Source organism: Papaver somniferum, chromosome 8 (assembly GCF_003573695.1).
Source record: "Papaver somniferum cultivar HN1 chromosome 8, ASM357369v1, whole genome shotgun sequence".
Lineage (NCBI taxonomy): Eukaryota > Viridiplantae > Streptophyta > Magnoliopsida > Ranunculales > Papaveraceae > Papaver > Papaver somniferum.
Window position 1 is genome coordinate 164057224 of NC_039365.1, and position 27223 is coordinate 164084446.

Consider the following 27223-nt stretch of genomic DNA (forward strand, 5'->3'; position numbering starts at 1 on the left):
TAGACTCATTAAGGATTTACATCCATCCTATTTTCTTGCAGAAACCAGCACTAATAAGAAATGGGAAGTTTTTATATTAGTGCTCCATAATCCACATCCATAACTTGTTGGTACCACATTGAACCTTGTTTATCCTTTTCAAAACATAGGTTGGGTTTCTGCTATGGGAGATCAATCTTTCTTCACAGACCTTAGTCCCATTTCTTTATGCTTCATTGAAAACATTTCTTTTGGGAGACTCTCCATGTATAGTCTTCCAAGTTCTTTTTTGTTTCAATGGTTAACTGCAATTACTCATTTATTGAGTAAATGTGTTACCATCCAATGTCTAAGACTTGTATGTCTTGACTTTCATTATAAGTCTCGCCAAAGACGTTATAGATCATAGCCTGATTCCCAGTTAATTAACAATCACAGTTAATTCACAAGATGTCCTTATAGACTTCCATTCGCTAGAGGCATAGAAAATTTGTAGGCAACTTACTTGCTATTTCAGCAAGCGCGTTATCACGATGAGTAACTCCTCTACTCATGCCCAATTCTCTACAAATTTATACCCAAATACATAGACAATGTCTATTTAACATTTTACATTGTGTGATGAAAAATGTTCATAATTTATGCATCGGTAATATCGTAACACCTCATCGTTGGAATTTGGTCGGCCGCCCAGTTTTCCAATACGTTACATATTATCCGGTATTCCATTCCTTTTGATATCATTTAAGACATCCCATTTTCCAAAGTTTGGAACCTATAATTCTTATCGCAAGAATTATGTTCATGCCATACCGTTGTTGTCTCAACAATTATGACGATTTTGGTTTTAAAGTAACCAAACAATTAAAAGGTTTATGACATTGTCATAAAAAAAATTCCCTCCGATTCACGACAATTTTCAAATGCCAAAAATGCAACTCAATGTCATGAAATACGATCCTTTACAGATTTGCATACTTGTTTGATTTGTATCAAACATGTGCACTCAAAATTCTGAATAGAAATCTTCAAATCCTATATATTGGACTTGGCTCTCTTCTGAATACTGCCCTTCCAAAAAATGTCTGTCCATTTTGATTTCTAAGCCCGAATCAAATGCCCACAAGAATATTTCTATCTCAGAAAAAATCACAGACTAAGCCTACTCATCTTCTCAATTTCAATATATCCATAGGGAATGACCATGATGATCCCGGTAAAATTAATTTACGCAGTTAGAGAAAACTCTAAAAGTATTTATACTCCACATCCCATGGATAATTAACACGGCATAATATCAGAAGTTATCCAACTTACGGAAAAATGGTAAGTTGCACATGTGAAGACAATAAGATCATGCATGCAATCTTCGACAAAGTTTGTGTAAAATAAATATTAATTAATAGTGATCATGTTGTACAGAGAACAAGAAACCCCAATGACCGATCATTTACCCTAATAAAAGTATAAGCAACCATAAGGACTCGGTCAGTCACCCAAAGGGTACTATCGCATCATGCTCATAAAGGCATCTTCAAATCCATTATAGTACCACCTTTGGATTGGGCTGCCTTAGACATATACGCAAACATCTAGTATACGAACCAGTTACAACGTGATTTCCTCTGGCCAATTTGCTGATTGTACAGAAATGTATATGTTGATCTCATTAAATTATTCTATTGATAAATTTTATCCAAAGATCTCAGTACATAATCCATACACCATGATATCAATCAAAATCACATGCCCATGTTATGATGTTCGTAACTCATGCATGATGATATCAACTGCAAACTATATATGAGAAGAGTTGTAAACATGATCTAAGTGCCACTAATTACCTCAAGATTTCTTAGGCAATCTTTAGATTCAGAAAAAGTAAAACCCTTATTCTCCATTTTAGTAAAAACATACACACCATTTTAAATTTGCAAATCGTAAACATGATTCATTCCGGAAGGCGCTAAGATACCCTTTTTGATCTTTCTTGTTACCTCGTCAGGCAAAGAAGATCTCAATTTCTTGTTACCTTTCAGGCAAAGAAGAAATTAAAAAAAAATATTATCTTCCTCTGTTGTCTCTTTAGGAAGAGATTTTCATCGGAATAGAAACAGTTACTGGATTAGAGTCCAACAAAACCCAATTGTTACATATATCTTTATGGCCTGTAGGGTTTTCTTCTATTTAGACACCCCTTTGGTACTTACTATTCATACCATCTCATGGTAGAGCAATTTCTCAAAATCATACAGAGTTATCATGATTTTTTATTTCAAAAAGATATTCAATCATGGATGCGTTCATGGAAGATTCAATAGTATGCAACGGCATACATCATGCATGCTAGACTAAGTCATTTAATAAATTTTGAATGCATGCATCACGGATCAAAATTTAACACTGAAAGAGAAAGATAAAGACTTATCTGTTTGGTTACAGATCGCAACCATGCCGAAGTCTTCCGTAACGTGCTTGTTCACATTCTTTTTCTTCCATGAAAACCCAATCTTGTCGTATTTCCTTGAGACTAATCATCTCCCAGATATATCACACCGATGACATAAGGGAACCTTTTGTTGCAAGCATCAGCAAGTACATGTTCTTAGAAAGTTTAACAGTGTGAGCCGGTTGAAGTTTCATCCTCCATTGTTCGAGAAAATATTTGTCTAAAACTGTTGGAAAATAAAGGGTTTCACAAAGGATGAATGACACAGAGAAGAAAGTGTTGCACTCCAAAACTTTCAAGGCTTCTATAAATTTCTTTTAGACAAATATTTCTACCCTCCCAATAACAATTGGCGATTACAACAGGTATGCGAAATATTGCCTTCAGGATATAATGAAAGCCCTGCAACGAAAACTGAATTCAAGGTTTGTACCCCTTGATTCAATCAAGAACACACAAAGAGATTTCTGATTTCTGATGATGCTTTTTGAAACAGAGAAAACAGATTGATTTTTCTTATGTGTTAAACGAAACTGGGAGAAGCTATTTATAAAGGGTTTTGCACCTGTTGGGAATAGGTTTTTTTTTTTTATTCGCCAACAGGTTTCTATTCACGAACCGTCAGGTTCCTTCATCAACAGACATCAATGGTGTCAGGTCGACCACAGCCTGGGGGGCGATGCCCCCCAGAACCCCCCTTTGGTTAGCGGCGTTGAAAATATTCCAACAGCCATCAGTGACGTACCGTATGTACGGACAGACCAAGTTTTAAGTAAGTTTATCAAATTCTAAATCTATTTTTAGATTGAAAATTGACAAGACAATGGCATTATTAAGTGACAACATTAACTGTCAATTGATAGTTAAAAGGATTATCTTCGCCCAACAACTACCCTAATCGAATTTATTTCTATCCAAATCCAAATTAAGACAATGCAACGTCCTAATCATTGTGATCTGTTTACTAATTTTAAATCAAGTTATGAGTCCCCATATGAGGTTATAATCAAGCAAGCAAAGCCCGAGAGATGGTGATGGAGAAAGAATATTAGCTCAGCTCTTATTTAGAGAATAAGATAGAAAACCAAACAATTTGGTAGTATCTTCTTTTCATGAAAAACTTGTTAGATAAGGTTTTTTGATGTCGATTATGATTTCTTTTTTTAGGTACTTTTGTCTTTCTGTTCGTTTGGTTTCTTTTTTTATTGGTTTATTACAAAAGGCACCATATTATCATTGATTAAGGCCATTCCAGTAGGTGGTGCTAATAAATTTATCCCAACTAGGTATAGGAATTGACCTCCAATGGGGACATTTCAGCACAAGGTCATGTTAGAGTCATGTAAGAATGTGTTATGCTTTGTATTTATTGCTTGTGTTATCTTTTCCTCCATTTTCATCCATTATCTTATAACACATGAAAACAAAGTTATTGTGTCACACAAAATTGAAGTTTTTGGAGAACGGAAAATGTAACAAAAAGTATATATCTCTTTCATTTCCATATCATACTTGAATTTAGTAACTGCGTGTGTCACTGTAATACAGTGATAACATCGCTAGCCGATGATACTAGTGATCTGAATTCGATAATTCGTTTGAGATCCATTTTCTCCATGTATTTAGTACTGATTAATTTAATCGTCTGAGTATCGTTATTAATTTAAACCAAATTGGAAATTTATGAACATCAAAGTATTTGAAATTTACTAGTTAGACCATCTTCTTTCAACTTTCTCAATCTAGTGAGAATTTGGAAGCATAGAATTTGGTTGCTATCCATAGATGCAGAGTCTCAACTTAACAAAGTACACATTGCATGAATATGGTGCATAAGAACAACATGATTGAGAATCTTCCAAACCATATCATTACATATAATTCTCTTCTTCTTTTATTTAAAATTCAAAATGAAAATTTAATCAAAATCTTAACTTTAGCATTACACTCAACCATTTCAATTCAAACAGATGCATCATCTACCTAACTCTAATAATAATCATAAAAATTTAATATCTGAAAAACAAAATTAATTTTCTTTTGAAAAATCTAGACGTTGATCTGAAAAATCAATTTATGCTTGTGGTCCCGTATTAAACACAGTAAATTTAAATGTAATGATATTTACTTCAAGGTAATTAAATGAAACTTTCTTATTTTAACCTCCTAAATTCTGATTCCTCTGTTCTTCAGAATTACTCCAAAAGTCTTACTCATTTCTCAAACAAGGACTATTTTTTTGACTTTTTCTTTCTATGTCTCACCTTTAAGGACTTAATTCATTCGGTTAACAAAAAAGGATCAAAAAAGTAATTTTTTTCGGAATTCAGTACATTTTCAAAAATATTAAAAAATTATTCTCCCACTCTATATTTATACCACCACTGCCTCTTCAAAATCTCTTCATTGCTTTGTCTGAAAAAATCATGGAGTCTGAGTCAAAGTTGAAGTTGAAAATTTCTAAAATGTTTCGATCTTCATTCGTTTCATGTAGACCTAAGAATGTAGTAGATTTAATGGAAAACCCAGTTTTCATTTCTCAAAATCGTCATGATTTTCAAAAGATTGATCAACAGTCTTTAATATTATCACCAAAAACTCGACCTTTTCCATCCATTTGTAAACCCAATAAGTCATTATCAGAATCAGCAGAGGCTGAGAAGAGACAGAGTTTTTTATTACAGAGGAAGATCAAAGGTATTACTGATGATCATACTACAGAAGGAGTTGTAGCAGGAGGAAGAAAATGTCCACCTGTATCACCATGTTCACCATCATCAAATCTGTTTTATAATTGTTATCATGATTTCTATGATAACAGAGAAAGAAAGACGAAGCCAAAGAAGAAACAACCTGTTAAGAAGAATATTAAGAAGAAGCCGAGTTTGATTCGATTGAGTTCTTCTTCTAGTAATGGCGGTTGGTTTAGTAGCGAAGAAGAAGAAGATGATGACTACTATGCAGATGTAAAAGATGAATATGAAGAAAATGAAGATGAAACAGAAAGATTTTTCTCATCGAGAAGTTTCTCATCTTCATCATCGGAATCACAACGTCGGAAAAAGACTCATTTACGTCGAAAAAGAGCCGAATTACGACGAAGAAGCAGATCAGGCCGAGATATAATACCTGAAAGCACGACTAAAAAGGATGTTGGTCTGGGTATTGGTGAAAGTTTCGCCGTTGTTAAACGTTCAAGTGATCCACACAGTGATTTCAGGACATCAATGGTGGAAATGATAATACAGAAACAAATCTTCTCAGCTAAAGATTTAGAGAAACTTTTACAATGTTTTCTTTCGTTAAACTCTTCTCATCATCATAGAGTCATTGTTCAAGTCTTTACTGAGATTTGGGATGCTCTCTTTTCTAACTATCTTTAATCATCAATCATTGTAACTCCATGTTTGATGATCATCAGCTAGTAGTTCTTCTCATTTTCTTTTATCTTGACTTTTTATTCAGCTAATGTTGACTTATTTAGTAATATAAACTTTCTGAGTTTAAATCTGATGATGATCTGGGTTCTTTTCTTTTATTAATTTTACTATAAGTTGATCTGAGATGAGAATTAGTAAAAAGAAAGTGAAAGAACAGTTGTTCTCCTTTTGGCTCTGCAAATGAGATTTTGTATGATCAGTAAAATAAGATTAAAAGACAAGACTTTTGGATTTTTCTTCTTAGATGGGTATGTTTAGATGGTATCTGAAAGAACAAATTGAACCAGACAAATTTTGATTCTGCAGGAAAATGATTATAATTTGATTAGTTGCTGTTTTCTTTATTAAAGTTGATTACTGTTGCTAGATTCCTTCTTCTTTTTCTTGATTGAAAAATCTTTCTTTATAGATTTTTTTTCATTTGTTTTTCAGTTCAATCCATATACTATTATATTAAGCCGGCAATGATTCTTCATAAAGAAATCTTTCCACAAAAATCAAGTTTCATTCACACTTAAAGTTTAGCACGTCCCTCCGTGATTCTAAGATCAGGCTTAAGATTTTATTTGTACAACTTTTGAATTATGATCCGAGTCCTTTGGGTGACGGGATCCTAAACTTGGTCTTCATCGTTTTTGTGTCGCTTATATTGTGTTGTACCGATAAGAAAAATTTATATGAATCTGTCGGCGAATTCAAAATTTTCTTTTACCAAAATTATTCTCCAACGTGGATTGAAGTTGATTGTAAAAGACATTGGACCTAATTTTTACCGCCAACAACTAGATTTATCTAGGAGACGAACCAGAATTGTTGTTTTTAGGAGCCTGGACATTTTTTACATAGTAGATATTGAAATTTTAAGTTGCGCTATAACTTATAAGTATGTGAAAATAATAGTATCGCCTTTTGGGACACCAAGATAAATTAGAATGACAACAATATCCAATCCTGAAGTCGAAATTGTTTTTAGATTTGGAGGGATAAATTTGATAGGCAAGAATTGGTGGAGATACTACAATATATATAACTGTTTTATGATCTTGAAAACTTCTTGTAATGTTTCGGATTACCTAAATTGGATTTCTTCCGAGGTTAGCCTCTTTTTTTGAAGAAAAAAAAATCGAAAGTACATGACAATAAACTAGTTATCTCCCCTGAAAATTCAAATGCACCGCCAGAGCCGCAGAGATATGTCCTAATTCGGTGGTGTGGAACCAACAAGAGAATCCGATGGTAGTCTATTCAAAGAAAAACATATGGTCGTTGTCCTTTAGGAAGAAAAAAACATGTAGTCATTGTATAGTGAGAAGTGCAAATGCAATGTATAATTTTGAGTTCAATTAATGGAATCATCTGATCCAACAAGATTAAATACAAAAATATATCTCCTTTTGTCTCTGTTTAAGCTAAACCATCTCCTCCATATTGTTCATGTTTTTGCATTAACAATGCAGTGTGGGTATAGAATGGGGCATTGCAAAATTTTCGAAAATACCCTCACCCATTTTTCAAACTTAGATTTGAAAATTGGATTTAGATCTAGACGATGAAGAGATAGAAAGAGACAATTGAATGAGAGTAGAAGAGGTTTTGATGAAAGTTGCTAGAGAATAAGCCAAAACAAGCTAGTATAGTGGTGTTTTTCCATTTGTGGCAAGGGTTGATAGCCAAAGCCTTTAAGGTGTTGGTTGTATGTCATGACTGTAATCTCTCTATGTATAGAACTGCACTGCATGCATGAACTGAAAAGTGAGAAATTTTTCTGTGACAATTAAGAAAAAGGATTGAAAGCAATGTGAGCTGATACATACACAAGGAATTCTCGAGGACTTGTTATTGGAGGGATATTGACATGTCAAGGATCAAGAATGTCTGATGAATCTCTGTTACTACTTTTCTTCATCTCTTTCGTCTCTCATTCATTAATGCACCCCTCCACCGTATTTTTTCGGTCCTTGAGCTCGTCTCATGAGTCTCAACCTCTGTTTGTCTCTCTGGAGGCTAGTGAGAGAGAATAAAATAGAGGAGGGGAGGGGCCTAGTTGGGTCGACGTGGGTGGGGTTTAGCACGACTGACACTAAACTCGTGGAGAGGAATTTCAGATTTTCTTCTGGGGTAACATTATAGAGCCGGTTCTCAAAGTAAGATGTTAGATTAATTCACGGGCTCGGTAAATTAATCCTTTCTTTGTTGGCAGACAAGCATTGGCACAAAGTTAATAGAGTTCAAGAAGTTGTTTGCAGAAATTGGTTAAATTGTCCAAATATTTTTAAACATGATTCTAATGGACGAGTAAAAATTAATACGGGTGAAATGGAAACCAAGAAAATAACAAAAATGAATCTGGATTCATCCTGGTTTAAACTTAAAAAATAGCGAGGGTGAAACTGGATGCATCCTAATGTAAATTAAAAATAAGAATTTTTTTTTTGAAAAGGATAGAATGAGATTGTTTACATCCTGGCTATTTTTACATTCTCGTCCATTTAAACAGTATCAAATTTTACATGTCTTTTTCACCCAGAAATTATCTTTATTGGGTTAGTTGACCAATTTTATGTTGTTGTTTAATCCACTTATTCTTCTTGACTAAAGTCTATTCAGTTGACTTGAGAAATGAGATTTTGTAAATATATAGATATATTAGAAGAGGCTGAATACAGCAATACACAAGAGGGAAAGTCCAGAAAATACAAGAGAGAACAAATTAAAACAGAGTAAGAAAGACCAAACATTCATACTCGACTACAAGGACAAGAGGAGCCAGAGCAACAAGTAAATTATGGAGACTCGAAAAAGAGTTATTTCCAATTGACAATAATGCCGTCTATATATAAATATACCAGCCAAAGATAGAGAAGAGGAAGCCCAATGAAACACACGTTTTTACTTCGATTATCAAGTCCCCCGCCTTCTTCTTCTTTGCAAAGAAAGTTCTTGAGTTACGCTCTGACCAAATGACCCAGAAAATTGTAGCGTACAATCATTTCCAAATTTCGAAACCTCTAAAGTTGAAAGAGAAATTACCCCAGTTCTTAACCACTTTTATTGGAGAAGAACCTCTAATAGAAGGCATGTTCTCGGAAAATGCGAAGAAGTGCCAGATCTGAAGGATGAAAGGACACTCCAAAAACAAGTGATGACAAGTTTCTGGGTGCATATTACAAAGGGAAAGATGTTTGAGATAGGTTGTCCATTGGAGTCTACTAGCGCACTACTTCTCCTACGAAAAAATGATTTTTCTTTTTTGGCTAATAAAATTTAAAAGAGAGATTCGAACTATCGACCTCAAAACTTGACTTGAGAAATGAGAGGTATACAAAGTTGGGAATTGATGACGTGTACATTAGATTATTGGACCCGGTGAGAGGGAGTCTCTTTTATGTCAATTTTGTTTATAAAATGATATGCGTATCAGCAAGGTGGGGATTTACCGGTATTATCTACGTTTGATGGAGTGACTGATGACGGTGGGGATGATGTTGAAGAAAATGAACTTGATAGAGAAGACGTCCAACCAGAGATAGTAGAAGTGAATGTTAACGATCCCAATGATGATTTGGTTGAAACAGATGACGAAGATGATGAAACATTAAATGAATACAATAATGACATTTTGGATGCGGACGAGATAGAAGTGAATGGTGAAGACAGTGATATAGAGTGATCATAGTGTTCTTCGCTTTTTAGTTTTTTTTTCTTTTTTTTTAAGCACGCTTATAAGTTAGTCTTGAACACCATGTGGTTTTTATTTTACTACATTTAATGATAGGTCCACTGTTTTCATTTTAACACTTTATGACCAGTAGATTTTAGTTTTTTTGTTTAAACCATATTGTCCTTCAATTTTGATTATAGTTCAACTGGAAAATCTATTTTTTCTTTTGACAGAATCTGGAAATCTATTATTATACTGAATGTTTCTTATTATTAAGGTGTACCAAATACTGGTTGGGTTTTCTGCCGATTTTACACTGGTTGGATTTGCTGCCGATTTTACACGATATTCTCTCCAAAAAAGAATTTTACACGATATTATTATTAAGGTGTACCAGAACTCATTAACTTGGGCCTATAACAAAGGAATTTTACACGATATTCTCTCCAAAAAAAGAGATATTTACAAGATATTTTATCTCGCTTTTAAAAGAGAGATTTCAACAACTTTCCATACATGTCGCTCCACACTCAATTTATTAGGAAATAAATTTGTCGCTCCACACTCAATTTATTAGGAGATAAATTTTTTCCTCAAAATACACCTAATTTATTAGGAGATAAATTTGTTCCCAAAATATACGGAAACAACGCACCTAATTTATAAAGAGATAAATTTGTTCCTCAAAATACACGGAAACCACTCAATACTATTCTAAAACACAGGAAACATAAATATCCTAATAAAAAGTATAAGAAATCTCCAAAATCTCTATACAATGTTTTCTCCATTGTTTCTCAAGTTTTGAAGTTCAACCTTCTACTGCTCGAAGTAATAAATCTTCCCTCTTCTCGTTGTACATATCTTTTCGATGATACTTGTTTTATCAAATCTCATTAGTGAAACTTCTTTTGTACATATGTATCTCATTGTTTATTTTTTTTTATTTTTTTTTTGCAATGGTCGTTTTCAAAGGCGAAGAAGGAATTGAAGAATGACTTCTAAGGTATTATTAGCATAATAATTATTATTTTTTTTATAATTATACTTGTTTTAGATATGGTCTAATGATTTTATCATTGTTGTAGAAACGACAGGTAACTCTCTCAAATAGAGGCCAAAAAGTTTACACAGGGTCGAGGTCATTCATTAAACACCACAAAATGGTACATATCTTTCACTATTAATTATTATTCAAAAAAATGTACTCGATCACTTGTAATTTATACTTTTGTTTCCAACTTATGAGCCTCTCTTTGACGTGGAACAGAAAAAAATTCCGGAAGAACCCACACTTTTTGAGGTCTATAAAAAAGCATCGTTGAAGGAGAGCAAAGAGATGATATTTACAATGAGGTTTTTGGAAGAAGATTTAAAAAAAGAGACATGAGCATGCCTTTTGAAGATTTGATTGGAAACCTAGAAAATAAAATCGGGAAGATAGAAGTAGATTTCGAATTATTCAAACTAGAGATATCTATTCAAATGTTGAACCTGGATGAATAGTTCAGAAAAAGTTATGAATACATGGTTTCAAGTTTTTAGTGTTTAGAACTAGATGAATTTCAATTTATTTATTGTTTTTAGGCCAATTTCCAAAGTAATGGTAATCTCATATTTACATATTTGATTTAATAAAACTTAAATATTTTGTGCTCAACATATGCTATGATTTTCTGGTTGAATTAATTTTTCTTATTGAATCACGAAAATTGAATGAATTTTTTTTATTATTATTTTCGTTTGCGGTTTATAAAAAATCTTGTAGAGACAAACATTTTTGTTTTTGAAATTCTCTTATAAGTAAAACAAGTAGTCCTTAATAAAGTATTCAGGGACCAAAAAAAACCTCTTTAATGAAGAAGAAAGTTGTCTGAGAAATTCATTTTCTAAGGCAAAATTAATTGTCTTTGAATAAAGCATTTCGAGGCAAACTGAGTTGTCATTGATGGAATATTTTGGGACATAACATGTTGCTTTTGGAGGCAAAAAAAATTGTATTTGAAAGTTCGTTTTAAAGGCAAAATGAATTGTCTTTAATAAAAAATTTAGAGACAAAATAAAATCTTTTGGAGGAGGAATTTGTCTCCGAAAATTGTTTCTAAGACAAGAAGTTTGGTCACTATTTTTTTATGGAGACGAACAAGTTAGTCTCCAAAATTTTATATTTAGGGGCTATTTATATTGTCTCTAATTAAATTAATTAGAGACAATTTTTTTGGTCTTAAATAGTTATCATTGAAGACAAATTAAATTGACACAAAATTTCAATTTTGAGAAATTTTTTTGGTCTTAAATAGTTATCATTAAAGACAAATTAAATTGACACAAAACTTCGTTTTTTGAGACAATTTTATTGGTCTTAAATAGTTATCGTTAAAGACAAATTAAATAGACACAAAACTTCGTTTTTTGAGACAATTTTATTGGTCTTAAATAGTTATCGTTAAAGACAACTTAAATAGACACAAAACTTCGGTTTTTGAGACAATTTTATTGGTCTTAAATAATTATCATTAAAGACAAATTAAATTGACACAAAACTTTCGATTTCGAGACAATTTAATTGGTCTTAAATAGTAATCATTAAAGACAAATTAGTTTGTCCTTGAATTTACATTTTTGCGACAAAAAACTTGCCCGCAAAAAAGTGCCTTTTGGTGGCTAATTCTTTGGTCATTAAAATCACTTTCGCAGACAAATTTATTTCGCTGGTGAAAGACACTTTTATTGACAATGTATTCTTAGTTGTTAATTAATTTTTCTCGTGACCGTTCGTTTTTTTGTCACGATATACTTTCCCAGACGGGGTATTTGAGACAACTTCGTGACAAAATAAAATTGATCTCAAAATATATCTCGAGACAAAAAAAAGGGGTTTTCCTGACAAATTTTTTTGACACTAAATCCACATTTTCTTGTAGTGAGTCAAGTCTTCATTGACTTGACTCTCTCTCTCTGTCTGTATTAATACCTCTCCTCTGTGTCTGTGTAAAACGCCTGATCATAATTGTGTTTTACCTTCACTAGTATATTCTTTCAAACCTCTCTTTTCTTGTTGCTTATTTTGTTTTGTAATTCTGCTATTTATAATACAATTTGGATTTACCAAAAAAAAAAAAAAAAAGTATATTCTTTCAAACCTGGCGTCGATCTTTTATCAGTCTTCCCAATCAGCATTCGGCGAATGTGGTTTTTATGCAATAATTTTGTTTCTAACGGCTAGAACTTAAAGGTTGGCAATATAGCCGTAGCATTTGTCTAAAGGAGCTAGGCTTTTTAGACTTTTTAACCTTATAGCTTTGGATATGGTATAAACGCACTGACCGCACATTGAGAGTGGAAAAAGTACTTTTATGGAGATTAATGAGTGGGATTACACGTCTGAAACATCTTGAACACAAATCAACGTTTTTCAAATTATAAGAAAAAAACTGTCAAAAACAATATTACATCTGTGGTGGTTGGAAGAGAGCTAGCACTACGGTGGCTGCAGCTTAAATATTCATACTTCATTGACCGAGACATATTTCCTAACGAGCTAACCAGATAGAAGTAGAACAACAAGTTTAAATTAGTATCAAAGAAAATCCTGTAATGCGCTGCACAAATGAAGCTCACAAGTCAATATCAATTCAAATTTAGAAAAATAAAGAGATTGAGGCTAACGGGCATACTGAGCACAAAATCTCCTACTGATTTTTCTTGTCTCATCTTTAAAGAGATAGGGTGACTAAAATTGGGAAGAATTATGTAGTAAGTAAGAAAAAGAGAAGCTCCCTTATAAGCTTATTAACAATATTTTACTCTTATTTGATCCTCTAAGCAATGCTGCAAACCCCACTCAAATTATCTAAGCAATCATGCTTATAGAGAGAAAGAGAAGCAGTTGAGAATATAGAGAGAAAGAGGAGTTGCAGAAATGTTGTTAACAAACACCTTACTGGAAAACACAAAGAAGTTCTTCACCAAAACTTTCCGAACATTCAAATCCTTCGTCTCCAGCAGTGGAGGAAGAAAACAATACCAAAAGCTACCCAAAAACTCTACTACCTGCACAACTATTCAAGGCGATGAAGACGATAATCATGCGAAAGGTACCCATCATCGTTCGAAATCATTAGTTATCGATGATAAAGAGAACTACTCATCATCAATCATCAAGACGGCGCCTAATGATCAGGAGATAGTGTTGTCATCGGCACCTGCCAATATTGCAACTACTAGCAGCAGTCAGGGAGTGAATAAGAGGAGAGTACTTCAAGGAGAAGATGAAAATGGGTACGAGAGGTTTTCAAAAGATAAGAAGTTGGAGATAAAACAGAAGATGATAAAGAAATTAGGATTGGCGGATAAGGAAATGATAGTGATGAGAAATGATCATAAAGAATATGTGATGGACGTTCAAGAAATGCTTCACTACTATTCTCATATTACATGTCCTAGTTACTTGGATATTCTTGATAAGTTTTTGATGGAATTGACGTATAACTCTGAATATCATCAGCATCATGCATCATCCATGCATCCTAAAAAAGACTACTAGCTTAACATGTCTGAATTCATCAATGAGAGTGTCAAATAACATCAATTCCATTAGAGATTAATTATTGAGTTTGTATACGATGCCGCATTGCACCCACTGATTTTTTTTTCTTTTTTTTACTTTATGCTTTTCATGTCTAAACTCATCTAATGTGATTGTTGTTGATTTCGGTTTGATTCTGGTGTGTACTTAATACATACTAAAATATAGAGTGGTTTGCCATATATTAGCCGATAATTGATGTATTTTACCCTTAAATAAGAATATATTGCTTGTCATATTCCATTTCTTGAAGTGCAACTTTGAAATGGTTGTTGCTAGTGGCAAAGGGTGGTGGTTGTTCGGGTAGGGTAGTTTGTGTTTTATTTTTGGGCTTTTTCACTTCTCCTTTTTTTTTTTTTTTTTTTTTTTTTTTTTTTTTTTTTTTTTTTTTTTTTTTTTTTTTGATATCGAGAACTACAAAATTAACAAAAATTAAAGGACAATTGTGGAAGCAGCAGCTTGGAAATTTGCTGCTGAATTTCTAGCAATAGCAGCAGCACAGGACTTATAGTCAAGCACAGTTCCATCAAATTAAGTTGATCCTCACCATATCACCAGTTGGAACTGCAGATTCAGCTTGGTAACTTTCCTCGGATTTGAAATTATTTCCGAAAAGAGAGGTGGCACTACACGGTTTGCTGCAATGACAAGTTCTGATTCTCGAAAACTGTCAGATTTCTTGTTTTCCATATCTTCCATAATAGTTAGCACCAGAGCTGAACGTTTCTTACAGAAGAATTTAAGAGGTTTTCTGATTGAAAACCTAGAGGAGATGCGAAGAGTGGAGCTCTTGATCTTTGGCAATGTAAAGAAATACTCCGTAAGTGCTTAAGGCTTTCGTCCTTGGCAGGACAAAAGCAGCAGTTGGGTGCAATCTGGTTGAAGAATTTGTTGATGATCCTTTTCCTACACCCAAAACCTTTGTGCACCAAACGCCATATGAACACCTACACCTTGGTGGCAATGCACTTGAATTGACATAATCTCTTCCATAGGAAGGGAATCATTCATTTCATGAAGAGGTTTGCCGATTTTCGAGAAGTTTCTGAAAAGATTTAGTTTGAGCTAAACTCACCAGGGGGAACTCAAATGAGCCCAGTTACTAATTATCAAAAATTTGTTAATGTTTGTAACAAAATTATAATGTTGAAAGTTGAAACATTGTTAATTTGTGATGTTCTGTATTCCTAACAAATCTGAAGGCACTAAAATACATTGTGAATTTGTTTGTGGCGTACTCTATTCCCAATTATTGTCTGAAAACACTAAAACAAAACACTAAAATATTGGGATATATTGTTTTGGGCTTGGTGGGATGGTATAAAGTTTTGGGCCGTGAGGGTTGGGTCTTTGAGTAAGATCTCTCCCTATTTACGAGTGGTGAGCAACGGATGGGTGGATATGGATTTGGTACCACCCACGTCCAGTCCAATAAAATGACGGATTTTAAAAATGTACACGCGTCCAGTTCACTATCCGGCAAGTTTAATACCCACGGGTGAGCGGATGAACGGGATGGATGCGGATGGGTTAGCGGATTTCAAAACATTATTACACAAATCATTAGGGGAAAACTTTTATACCTCTTCTACTACATTTGCTTATCGTCCGAATTAAAAGAGTGCCCATATCATTTGATCAGCTTCTGGTCCATATATCTGGGCACCCTTGCATAAGTAAAGTAGCACCTGTAATATTTTTGGAATAAAATCAGTTTTTCTACAAAAGAACCAAGTATCAAAATTATTAAAAACACTTATGCATATGACATCACATATTTGAAGATAATGATTGTAATAAATATAGTGGGAATTATATAAATGCCTCTCTTTTTCACGGGCTTCAAAATTACCCTTATAAAGCAATAAAAATACCCCTCTCCATTCAAAGCCCGTCAGGGCCCAATTAGAATTTCACGAGATTACATAATTACCCTTTGTATATAATTAATGTTCCAAAACCAAAAAACAGTTGATCCAACGGAAAGAAAGAAAAACGAGAGAGAGAACCGTTCTTCCGTCAGCTGAAATCAGGAGAAGAAAAAATTCGAAAAGTTTTATCTGAAATCTAAAGATTCAATCACCAGTAAATCATCTTCTTCTGCTGCTGAATTTCTTTTCATCAACATCGTTAGTATCTTTTGAATTTCAGATCTGAAAGCTGTTTCTTCATCAACAATAGAATCAACAAAATTTTCTCGATCTGTTTTTCTGAAACAAATTGGCATGTAACGATTTTGTCCGTAACCGAATCTGCATTCTCAAGACTCACAAACTTATGGTTGTGTTCATTTATTATTCTCCATTTACCAATACTCTCCATTTACGAAGAATTTCACTGTATATAACCCGCATCTCTTCTTTACACCCACATTCAATGGTGTTGGTATTTCTAGGTGATTTTTTTTATTTATTTCTCCTTCTCTCTCCTCTCTTTCGTTCCTTCTTCTTCTCCAACAAAACCATCAAAAACAACCCTTCTATGCTCAGATCTAGTCCAGAAAATGGACTAGATCTGAGCAGATTTCTTCATGATTCCTTGCTTTCTAAGTTAGTTAGTAGATTAGTTTAGTTTTTATTATGTTTTCTACTTATCTACATCGTTTTGGTGGTTTTATCTATTCTTTTGAGGTTTATCTTCGCTTTAATGGCGATTTTGGGTTATTGGGTTGGGTTCTAAGATCAATAGTGATGCTTTCCAACGACGAAATCTCCATCTTTGTTGTCTCCAGCGACGAACTCTTCATCGGAATTTTCATCATCACTTATCCTGCGACAAAATCTTCATCGGTGGTCTTTTTGGCAACGGAAGTTTCATCACTATTTACAAGAGATTTGAGCAAATCCATCCTACTTTGGGAGCATTTCTTTCTAAAGAAGAAAAACAAACTAAATTGTTGGAATTTAATTCCGAGAAAAACGATCCTTCTTCGATTTAATCAGATCTTATTCATGCTTGTATTTGTCTTACTCCGGTAATCCTTCTCTTTCTCTTATCGGATTTCTCGGTATTGTACTCTTACGGTATGTTCTTGTTACTTTGTATTCTCTTATTTTCGATCTTAAACTCATAGTAACCTTGAAATCCCATTAATGAAAATGTTCCTTGTTTATCACAAAATAAAAATAAAAATAAAAATAAAATATAGTATATATATATATATATATATATATATATATATATATATATATATATATTTCTAGGTTTTCTTTTGTCGATTCCCTCTATTTTATCATTTATCTTCTGTCCTTCCCGTGAACAAACAAAATGAGCTGATGTCACTTGATCAACTCTTAGACGAGTCTTATTTGTTGAGCGTATCCGCACGTTGAAACCATTATTTCTTCCGTACTCAACATAACTGTCCCCAGCGTCTTCAAATGAATTAAACGTCTTATTGTAAAATCCTTCGCTTATATCACCAATAGGGGTGTAAATAATACCCGAAAATACTCGGCCTGCCTGTATCCGTCCGAGCTCGCCTGTACCCGAAGTAGCCCAAAGCCTGTTATGGCCCGTCATGGACCACCCGATCTGGCCTGGATTAATTTATTGGGCGGTCTCGAGCTTTGCGATTAATTATGATGCCCGACCTGATACCCGGCCTGAAAGTCTTCTATGTGTCATTAATCATTTAATATCCTCTTAAAAGACTTAAAAGTTACAATTTTATAATTGTCAATTTTGTGTCAAGAAAAATAAAATATATAATTGCTTTTTTACTTATAATTAACCTTTTCAAAACATTAATGGTAATATATTTTCTTATTAGAAAGTTTATTGTACTCTAATTTAGGGGTGTAAATAATACCCGAAATTACTCGGCCTGTCTATATCCGCCCGAGCCCGCCTGTACCCGAAGTAGCCCAAAGTCTGTTATGGCCCGTCATGGACCACCCGGCCCGACCTGGATTAATTATTGGGCGGTCTCGGGCTTTGGGAATAATTATGATGCCCGGCCTGATACCCGGCCTGGTGCCCGGCCTGAAAGCCTTCTATGTGCCATTAGTCATTTAATATCCTTTTAAAAAGACTTAAAAGTTACAATTTTATAATTGTCAATTTTGTGTCAAGAAAAATAAAATATATAATTGTTTTTACTTATAATTAACCTTTTCAAAACATTAATGGTAATATATTTTCTTATTAGAAAGTTTATTGTACTCTAATTAATTATTTATTATAGGCTAAAATTAAAAATTTGTCAGTGTAATTTAAATATAAAATAATACTATCACTTACGATATGCGATGTTGGAAAGGAAAAGATATTGTATTTAATACCGTTCATTTGAAAATTTAAACTTAAAAAAAAAAAAAATAGTGGCTTGTCCGGCCCGATCTGGCCTGCCCGTATAAAAAACGGACTTTGGGCGGTCTTTGGGTAGCAAATTATCTACTTGTGCCCGGCCTGTCAGTCCTAAATTTGTTTACGGGCTCACAAATATTAAGCCTGGCCTGTCCGACCTGTCTTAGTTTTTGGATCGGGCGGCCCGGCCTGCCCAAATTTACACCCCTACTCTAATTAATTATTTATTATAGGTTAAAATTAAATATTTGTCAGTGTAATTTAAATATAAAATAATACTATCACTTATGATATGCGATGTTGGAAAGGAAAGGATATTGTATTTAATACCGTTCATTTGAAAATTTAAACTTAAAAAAATAAATCAAAATAGTGGCCTGTCCGGCCCGATCTGGCCTGCCCGTATAAAAAACGGGCTTTGGGCGGTCTTTGGGTAGCAAATTATCTACTTGTGCCCGACCTGTCCGGCCTGATTTGTTTACGGGCTCAAAAATATTAAGCCTGACCTGCCCGGCCTGTCTTAATTTTTGGGTCGGACGACCCGACCTGCCCGAATTTACACCCCTAATCACCAATGATGTGATTCTCAGTTTGGGTCTCACTATCATTGACATCCATGTATATACTCTGTGGAAGCCGATAAATCTATGAAAGAATGAAACCAAAAAGTACACAAAAAATTTGATATACCTCTTTGATAATCAAGCTTTCGGGAGAAAAACGAAGATTATCCTGTATATCATGAAAAAGATAAATATTACATCAGTTTTTTAGGCAACAAAAAGATATTATATCGATCTCTTCCGCCAAACAAGCAGATTCGATACGGCTTCAATTGGCTTTCCAGCCGAGCCATTGAGAAATCTTATAACTTTGAGTGAGTAATTAAGTCTGTCATATCTACGTTTTAAATAAAACGTTGTGGATTAAGTAAAATCATAAGTTACAATATCGGGACATGTATTTGGTATTTCGGCACCCTCAATTAGATATATATATATATATATTTTTTTTTTTGAAGTATGTATCAGCAATGTTGTTGATAGATTTGTAAATAAAAATGTGAAAAAGAGACCGAAAGAAACAAAAATGCCCAGAATGTACATCACCGGGTCCCAAATTTTTCCCAAACCAACCACAAAATGCAAAAAGATTCCTTGTTAGATATTTTTTCTCCTTTTTTTCATTCAGATCAATTTCTCCGTCTTTTTCTTCCATCCTCCTTTGCCATTGAAGCAGACAACCGGACCGTAGCGACCGGTTAGCTGAAATCTCGCAGAAGCCAGATGGTGTTTGGTGTTTAGGTATTACTGACCTAAAAAAGAAATCTCCAACAGAATCTCCGGTTTTCTAGCCGGAAATCACTTATATTAGGAAACAATTTCGATTCCCCAGTTCTCTCCGTTGGATGGACGAAGAAACTGAAACACTACTTCCGACGATGTTAGGTACTCTCTCCCCCTTCCTCTCACACACTTTATTCATGTTCATTGAGAATTGATTTTTTTTTGTTACTCCTGAGAATAATTCAGCGTGAAATTATGTGATTGTGCTGTTGTTTGTGTTTGATTCATCATAGTAATTAATGGATTGCAGTCGCTATATATCTATTATTGCTGTTGATGTTGGTGTTAGGGTTTCCATGTTTAATTTTCCTTTGTGGATACATGCCTCTCTAATGGTTTGGCTAACTTGTTTTTTTATCTTGTGTTGCATATCAAGAATCTCAAAACTCAGGCGTAGCCTTTACCTCTACAGACAAACCACTTTACCTTGGACTGAAAAGATGGCAATGGTGGTTCTTAGTGGCGCTCAACATCGCATTTTTGCTAGTTGGACAAACTGTAGCCACTCTCTTGGGGAGGTTTTATTATGATCAAGGTGGAAATAGTAAGTGGATGGCGACTCTTGTTCAAACCATTGCCTTCCCTGTCCTTTTTATCCCATTGTTCTTCATACCATCCTCCACAAAGTCTTATGATCCAACAATTAATAAACCCTCAATATTCGTAATCGCATCTATCTATATTGGTCTTGGTCTGGTAATAGCATTCAACAACATGCTTTATTCAGTTGGGCTCTTGTACCTCCCCGTGTCAACCTATTCATTGCTATGTGCAACCCAACTGGCTTTCAATGCAGTGTTTTCATACTTTATCAATCGCCAAAAATTTACTATGTTAGTTCTCAACAGTGTAGTAAACCTCACCATATCTGCTTCTATGTTAGCAGTTGGTTCTGAATCCTCTGAATCCACTCAAGTATCTAAAGGACAGTATATTCTCGGTTTCATATCTACTCTAGGGGCATCAGCGCTGTACGCTCTACTGCTCTCCCTCATGCAGCTTTCCTTTGATAAGGTTTTTAGACGGGTGACATTTTCAGTGGTCTTGGATATGCAAATTTACACATCAATTGTTGCCACATGTGCTTGCATTGTCGGCCTTTTCGCCAGTGGGGAATGGAACGGGTTGAGTGCAGAGATGAATGGTTTCAAGAAAGGAAATTTTTCATATGTGATGGTTCTAGTTTGGACTGCTGTTTTTTGGCAGTTATGTTCTGTTGGCGTTGTTGGGTTGATATTTGTGGTATCTTCGCTCTTTTCCAATGCTATTAGTACCTTGGCGTTGCCGCTTATTCCAATTGTTGCTGTCATTACATTCCATGATAAGATGGATGGGATAAAGGTGATCGCAATGTTAACGGCTACTTGGGGATTTGTTAATCACATTTATCAGAACTATCTCGATGATATCAAGCTACAGGCCAAAGGAACTGCTTCCACTGAAGCTCCTCATACCTCTCCCACATCTTGAAAGAAGGAAAAGAAAGAAAGGTACATAAGCTAGTGGTAAAAATAACTAGAAGCTATAAATTTGGATGATTCCGTATCTAGTTCAGCTAGCTGTGAGTAATGTTTAGTTTTCTATCTCCTCAGTATAGTCTATTTTTAGTATATGTTGAAGAATTTATGGTCTATTTTTCTTGTGGTACAGTATTTTGAATGTGTAGTGCTTGCGAAATTCATCAACTGAATTTTTAAATGTAATTCACTTCGAATTAAAAAAAATTAATAGAAAAACAGATTTTTCATTTCACAATTTTCGCTCAATTCATGAGAAATTCCAGTTGCACTGTGAGAACCTCTCACACGGATCTAGCCATTAGAGTTGATGAGTCGAACAACTTCATTAAGAAGCCAGAGAAAGCAATAGACGACTCTGATAGTGAGAGGCAGCAACATGATTTTCTCTTCAAAATGCCTCATCACATGATGCTCTCTCCTCCTATCCCTCACATCCTTCCACCTCCACCACCAGCCAGAAACTTCTATTGTGATACTGCAGAAGGGGTACCAATCCTAAGGAAAAAGATGATGCCAGACATTTGAAGAAATTAAAGGAGGGAGTTCAGCTGGACCAGTCCATAAGTAAACAAAAGGAGATACAATGCGGCTTGAACAGGTCAGTTTACATAGCTCTCTTTACCTCATTTTGTCTTGTTAGATGAATCTTTTTCTCACAATGATAGTTTGCATAAATTCCTATTCTTATATGCCATAAATTCTTTACTTATTAAGATAAGTGGGCAGCCATGCTTTTTGCTTACTAGGTACTATTAGTCTGCAACTCATTAGTTTCAGTAGAAGCCCTTCAGTACCTAAATCTAAGTGCTCCATTCTGAAACTAATTGGAATTCATCAGTTTAGCAGTACTATTTTCATTAGATATCCTTCAGGGACTTATCCTAGTGCTTTATTCCCCAAATTTACTACTATTTTATTGATGTCATGTTTATACTGCAGGTTTGTAAACACTGCTTCCCCTGATCAACAACAGCATTACAGTCAGTGTCTCAGTGACTGCTTTGCAGCTGCCAGTTGCTTTTGCTACATGTAGTGTTTTACAAAGTTCTATAGACTTCCGTTTAGGTTTTAGAGATTCTTTATCGTTTTTGTAGTAGTATAACACAGGGTATCAAATTAATGCAACAATGCAGTGATTAATTATATTGCTTAAGATTGGTAATTTGCTATCATGAAACCACGCCTTTGACAAATGGAAGTTAGAATAGCCAACACATTGAGTTTGAGTCCAGCAAAAGAAAGTAAGTCTGACTGCTTACGTGCACTTGTGGATGCAAAGATGGAGAAGCGATGGTGCTGATTTTGCTAATAGAATTTTAATATGCCCAGGTATCATTTCAAGGATCTGCTTATAGGGAAAAAATATATTTTCTTCTTGGGAGACCTTTGCGAAGTACGAGTTGCGCTAGAACTTGATCATGAACCCATGAACCTAATTTTTTATGCACGGTCGTCGTGGTCCTTACTGTACCTGCCTGCTTGGATGATGGCGGGTGTCATTTCTGTTTGTTACTGCTTTTGGTGTTCCTCCAACTCAAGTTATGGTTCTTGGTTTTTAAAGTTGACATCTGTCTGCATTTTCTCTTCCATATCCAACAAAGCATGTAACACTTATATATGACATTGTTAAGGCAAGAACAAAAAAGTCATCTACCTGTGTTTCTATGCTCAAAATCCAAGAATCTGAATGCTTCAAACCTCTTTCAAGTGGTTCCTTTGACATGATTTTGTCGAATCCGCACTTGACTTCCAGAGATTTGCTGGTCTGTGGAACGCAAGGATGGGCAATTTTTTGAGGAAATTGTGATGCTTTGAAGACCTCAAGATATTATCAGTGCTTACTTTTCTGTGTGTGCAATCTTGAATATCTTATGCTTTTTTGAATATTTTGATGAATATTAAATGAATACAATTTTTGGAATTTGGTATGATTGGGTTCGAAATTGAGTGACCGGTGATGAGAAGAAGCAGGTTTTCAATGAATACGAAGTTGGAGATAAAACAGAAGATGTTAAAGAAATGAGGAAAAGTTATCAATGAACATTGTATTAGAGGCAAGGAATGGTTGGTTGGTAATGGTAGATTGTGTTTACTTTTCACTTCTCTTTTTCTTTTAGCTTCTTTTTTTTTTCCTTCTAATGTTGTTGGGAGAACAGTTGGGATTTGTTTGCACAATCGAAATTGCAAGGATGTTCTCAAATTTACCACAGCTAGTCAAGAAGACTGTTTAGAAAGCATAAGATATTCAATAGTAAGGTGTTGGAACCAACTTGCCATAGCCTGTTGGTCTGAGGCTTAAGTCTCCTACTTTGGGATCAGAGTTTCGAATCTGTTTAAAAAGTTTGCATACCTATTGAGAAACCATATAAGACGTTACACATCCACCTTCAGAATTTTTTGATGGTAGCATTCGTTCTGAAAAACCATTCGGATTTTGGGAATTCGAACTATCACCCAAACATGAAAAAAGGGATGTTTGTATTTAAGCAACAAAGTGTCCTGTCTTTAGATGGACTTGTAAAAAGAGCAAAAGTTCAATTATATTAACAAAATTCTGGCTTCTGATAACAAATAATCAATGGCCTATTAACCTGGCAGTAGCTTTTGGAATGAATTCAAGCAAACAAGCTCACTCTCTATTCCTTGCGACTGCGTTTTTGAAATAACCTGGCTAAAAAATGTAACATAGTATAAAATGAATCAAGCTCCATTCCGAGACGAATATGATTCTAACCATTCTGATGTGTATTCACAAGCAGCAAATGTGACTGCACCAGCTGGAGCAGCTTTGATTACAGAAGTGATAATACCCTTGTAAAGACCAGCCCACCCTTCAGTTACCAAGATGCACCTCAGGGCATTACACATGCCATTATAAGCATGTTGCTCAACTCGAGCTCCATACTTTGTCCCTATGAAGTCCTACAATCTGCAGCATAAGAGAAGAGGATTTAGATTAGTATCACAAAGGAAGAGGTTTTATATTACGGTGGTAGAGGTTTTGATGACCTCTCAAGAAGCATCAAAGATACAAACATAGAGCATTAGTTGATTTATCATAGAAACTTTGACAACAACTTCATTACAGGTTTATGTTATGTCTACGGCACCAATATATATAGTGAAAAAATGTTCTGTGTTGGCACTGCTATGTGAGAAAAGATTCATAGCAGTGTGTTTGCCAAGTTAGACTTAAATTGTACTCTTTAAGATTTAGAAAATCTGAGTCGATGAGAAGAAAAAAAAAGTTCTGAGATATACCTGGAACCTCTTCTTGACCACATCAAGAGGGTGGCAGACAGCTCTGGCACATGTACTAGAAGCTAACCCGCACAAAAAAAAGCTGGAAGCTAGATAGACTTTCAGATATATGATTTGAACCTCGATCGAGCCATCATTGCTTGTTCAACCACTAAAGAGACAAAAAAGTATGATACTGTTAGCTACAAGTACCACTGGACAGTTTGTATTGCTGTAATGTTCAAATTAGGCAATTTGCTATTACATGGTAACTACGCCAGTTGGTAAGGACGTAAGGTTCTTACATTAGAAACAGAAAGCATGCAATTAAGTGATTACACAAGATGTAGACATCATATACTACAGTTTCTTCAAAGTGCAAAAAATACAAATAAAATGAACTTACCATTGTCCAGCGCTTAAAGGTGTCATAAGTGCCAAACTGCACTCCAGCATAAGGAATGATCTCAACCGAAGCTGGTGTTAACCCGGCATATAACCCTCGAAAGCCACGACTTCTTACGATATCAACAAAAGCATATCTCATGGTTGTATATACCTATATAAAGTGAGTGGGGAACAGCGTAAATGCTTTCAACTCTTTTCTCCAGAAAAAATGAATAACTTAACCAATTTCTCTGAAATATGCGCACTATTTTACTTTTCTTTCTTTTTTGCAAGAAACTCCACAAAGGGAGTAAAAAAGAAAAGAAGAAAATTGTCCATAAAAAGGTAAATTTTATGAACTTAAAGTGCATACCTTTGGCTCCCCTTGTGAGGCTAAAATCGTCCGTAATAGATCAAATGGATATGATCCGACAGTTGCTGCACATCCCGCTAATGCTCCACTTACGTAAGATAGGTGCGGACTTAAGTGAACGTGATCCCCTGCATCATTAAAGCATCTGAGTTAGAGCAGCGCAGTAAATAGGGTGTGAAGTTGCAATTACACACGATTATGAACTTCGTCAGTAGTAAGTACAACTGGCTAGACCGCTTGAATATTAGATGATTCAAATACTTTTTCAAAGTTTCATTTAGTCAGTCAGACATGCAAAATATATTCTGATAAGTAACAACGGAACCTATAACCTAGCCGGAGGCAATAATCAAAAGTATTCCAATTCAGCCAATACGACAGATGCATCAGATGCTAAGGCTCTCTACTTGAACTGTAGTGAGCAATACTGAATTCCAACAAAAAGACCAAATAAACTAATCAAATGACGGAGACAAGCAGTATGTTTAGCTTAAAAACCAAAACAACTATATTTATCAGACCCAAAACCTAACTTAGCCGTGATCGTTATTTTACTAAGATCATAATGTTTTCTTCCCTTTTCTTTTACTGCACATATATACCAATATGTATCTGCAATTGCAAATACAGATGATGATTTATTAGCTATGCTCGAAGTAAAAAGATACGATTGGCTCAAAAAACAATTCAAAAGAGTGTGAGTTGTTCCCCAGTATGGGCATACCTGCTTTAGATGAACCCGAGAGAAATGTTTTAATCTTGTGCAACACCGTAAATTGTATAGAAGTATACGGCATGACCATGAGTAGCCCTGGGACATTACCGCGCCAAAAACCCTATCATAAGAATCTTTGATCAGAAACAAGAACATAACAATCATGCATATAAGTTATAACAGTTTCATATTTGCACTACATTAAGTTTTGGGCAAAGTGAAAGAAAAAGAAGCCACTTCTCAAACTGAGTAGGTCTGGGGATTAATAGGTTCTAATCAAAGCTTACATAGATCAGAGTGACTTCAACCTGTTACCGATATATAATTTAAGAATCTAATTTAAGACTGCATTTGCTAAAAGAGAAAACATGAGAAACATGTGGAGTCCTAAAAATGCACCAACCAGCCTATTAACTAATAAACAAGAATTAGCAAGAACAGATATTCAAATAGAAACCAGTAATAACATAGAGTAGTTGGTACCGGTAAACCCTCTTCTCTGAGAATGGCTTTAGTTGCCTGCATCATCCCAGTATATTTTGAGGATTCATGCACCCCTTTACGAAGTAATTCCCATGATGAAGTTGGCTCCAACTGAACCTGTCAAAAGACACCTAAAGGCTCAGAAAAAGGACTCCTTCAACATAGACAACCAGAGAAGCTAGAGAACACAAAAAGATAATCTCAAAATCAACATGTTTTCGCTTCGAATTCATGAAAATTTGCCAAAAATTCAAATGTAACATACTCCTCGTTCATATGCACAGTTAGACCAAAACACCAAATAGTACCAAGTATGCAAAATCAATATGAATAAGTCTCAAATTTGATCAAATTCTGAATGAAAAACAGACCTGAAATCTAATCTTTATAACATCCAATGGCGATGTTACCGTTCTGGATATGCCACCGGAAATAGCACCAGCAGCAGCATCAATTAAAGCCCGGTTAAGAGGTCTCGACTCTTCCATCGCTCAAAAGATTAAACACAAGTACAACGCTAACACCACTGCTCCCAATCACCAAAACCAAATACAAAACCCTTAAATAATCAATTGAAATTCTTCAGAAAATCTGTAAACTGAAATAGGTGAGTTTGATGAGATTTTCATCAGGAACAATCCCCCAAATATATAGAAAGAGTGAAGTGATTATTATTACCTGGAAGAGTAGAATGTAAGAGAAATGGTGGAGCCTCCATTACAAAGAAGTTGGTA

The 27223-nt window shown here is 34.7% G+C and overlaps 3 protein-coding genes and 1 pseudogene across 3 annotated transcripts; 3 read left to right on the forward strand and 1 right to left on the reverse strand.

Moving 5' to 3' along the window:
- The first annotated feature begins 4827 nt into the window (after positions 1-4827).
- Positions 4828-5970, forward strand: LOC113304720 (transcription repressor OFP8-like). Its single transcript, XM_026553860.1, has one exon. The coding sequence runs from the start codon at positions 4855-4857 to the stop codon at positions 5809-5811; it is 957 nt and encodes a 318-aa protein (XP_026409645.1). The 5' UTR covers positions 4828-4854; the 3' UTR covers positions 5812-5970.
- Positions 5971-13194: 7224 nt separating this feature from the next.
- Positions 13195-14360, forward strand: LOC113306650. The gene has a single exon (XM_026555563.1). The coding sequence runs from the start codon at positions 13452-13454 to the stop codon at positions 14073-14075; it is 624 nt and encodes a 207-aa protein (XP_026411348.1). The 5' UTR covers positions 13195-13451; the 3' UTR covers positions 14076-14360.
- A 5182-nt stretch (positions 14361-19542) lies between these two features.
- On the forward strand, positions 19543-22434 carry LOC113303818 (probable purine permease 11). The gene is made up of 3 exons (XM_026552905.1): positions 19543-19873; positions 20148-21889; positions 22231-22434. The coding sequence occupies exons 1-2, from the start codon at positions 19834-19836 to the stop codon at positions 21239-21241; spliced, it is 1134 nt and encodes a 377-aa protein (XP_026408690.1). The 5' UTR covers positions 19543-19833; the 3' UTR covers positions 21242-21889; positions 22231-22434.
- Positions 22435-23806: 1372 nt separating this feature from the next.
- Positions 23807-26987, reverse strand: LOC113303819 (annotated as a pseudogene).
- Between the last annotated feature and the right edge of the window lie 236 nt (positions 26988-27223).

Bases quoted from the DNA above. Each gene is read 5' to 3' on its own strand.
- LOC113303818 (XM_026552905.1), top strand. From the start codon at position 19,834: ATGGACGAAGAAACTGAAACACTACTTCCGACGATGTTAG. The intron at 19,874-20,147 runs GTACTCTCTCCC...TTGCATATCAAG, and splicing joins ACTACTTCCGACGATGTTAG to AATCTCAAAACTCAGGCGTA.
- LOC113304720 (XM_026553860.1), top strand. From the start codon at position 4,855: ATGGAGTCTGAGTCAAAGTTGAAGTTGAAAATTTCTAAAATGTTTCGA.
- LOC113306650 (XM_026555563.1), top strand. From the start codon at position 13,452: ATGTTGTTAACAAACACCTTACTGGAAAACACAAAGAAGTTCTTCACC.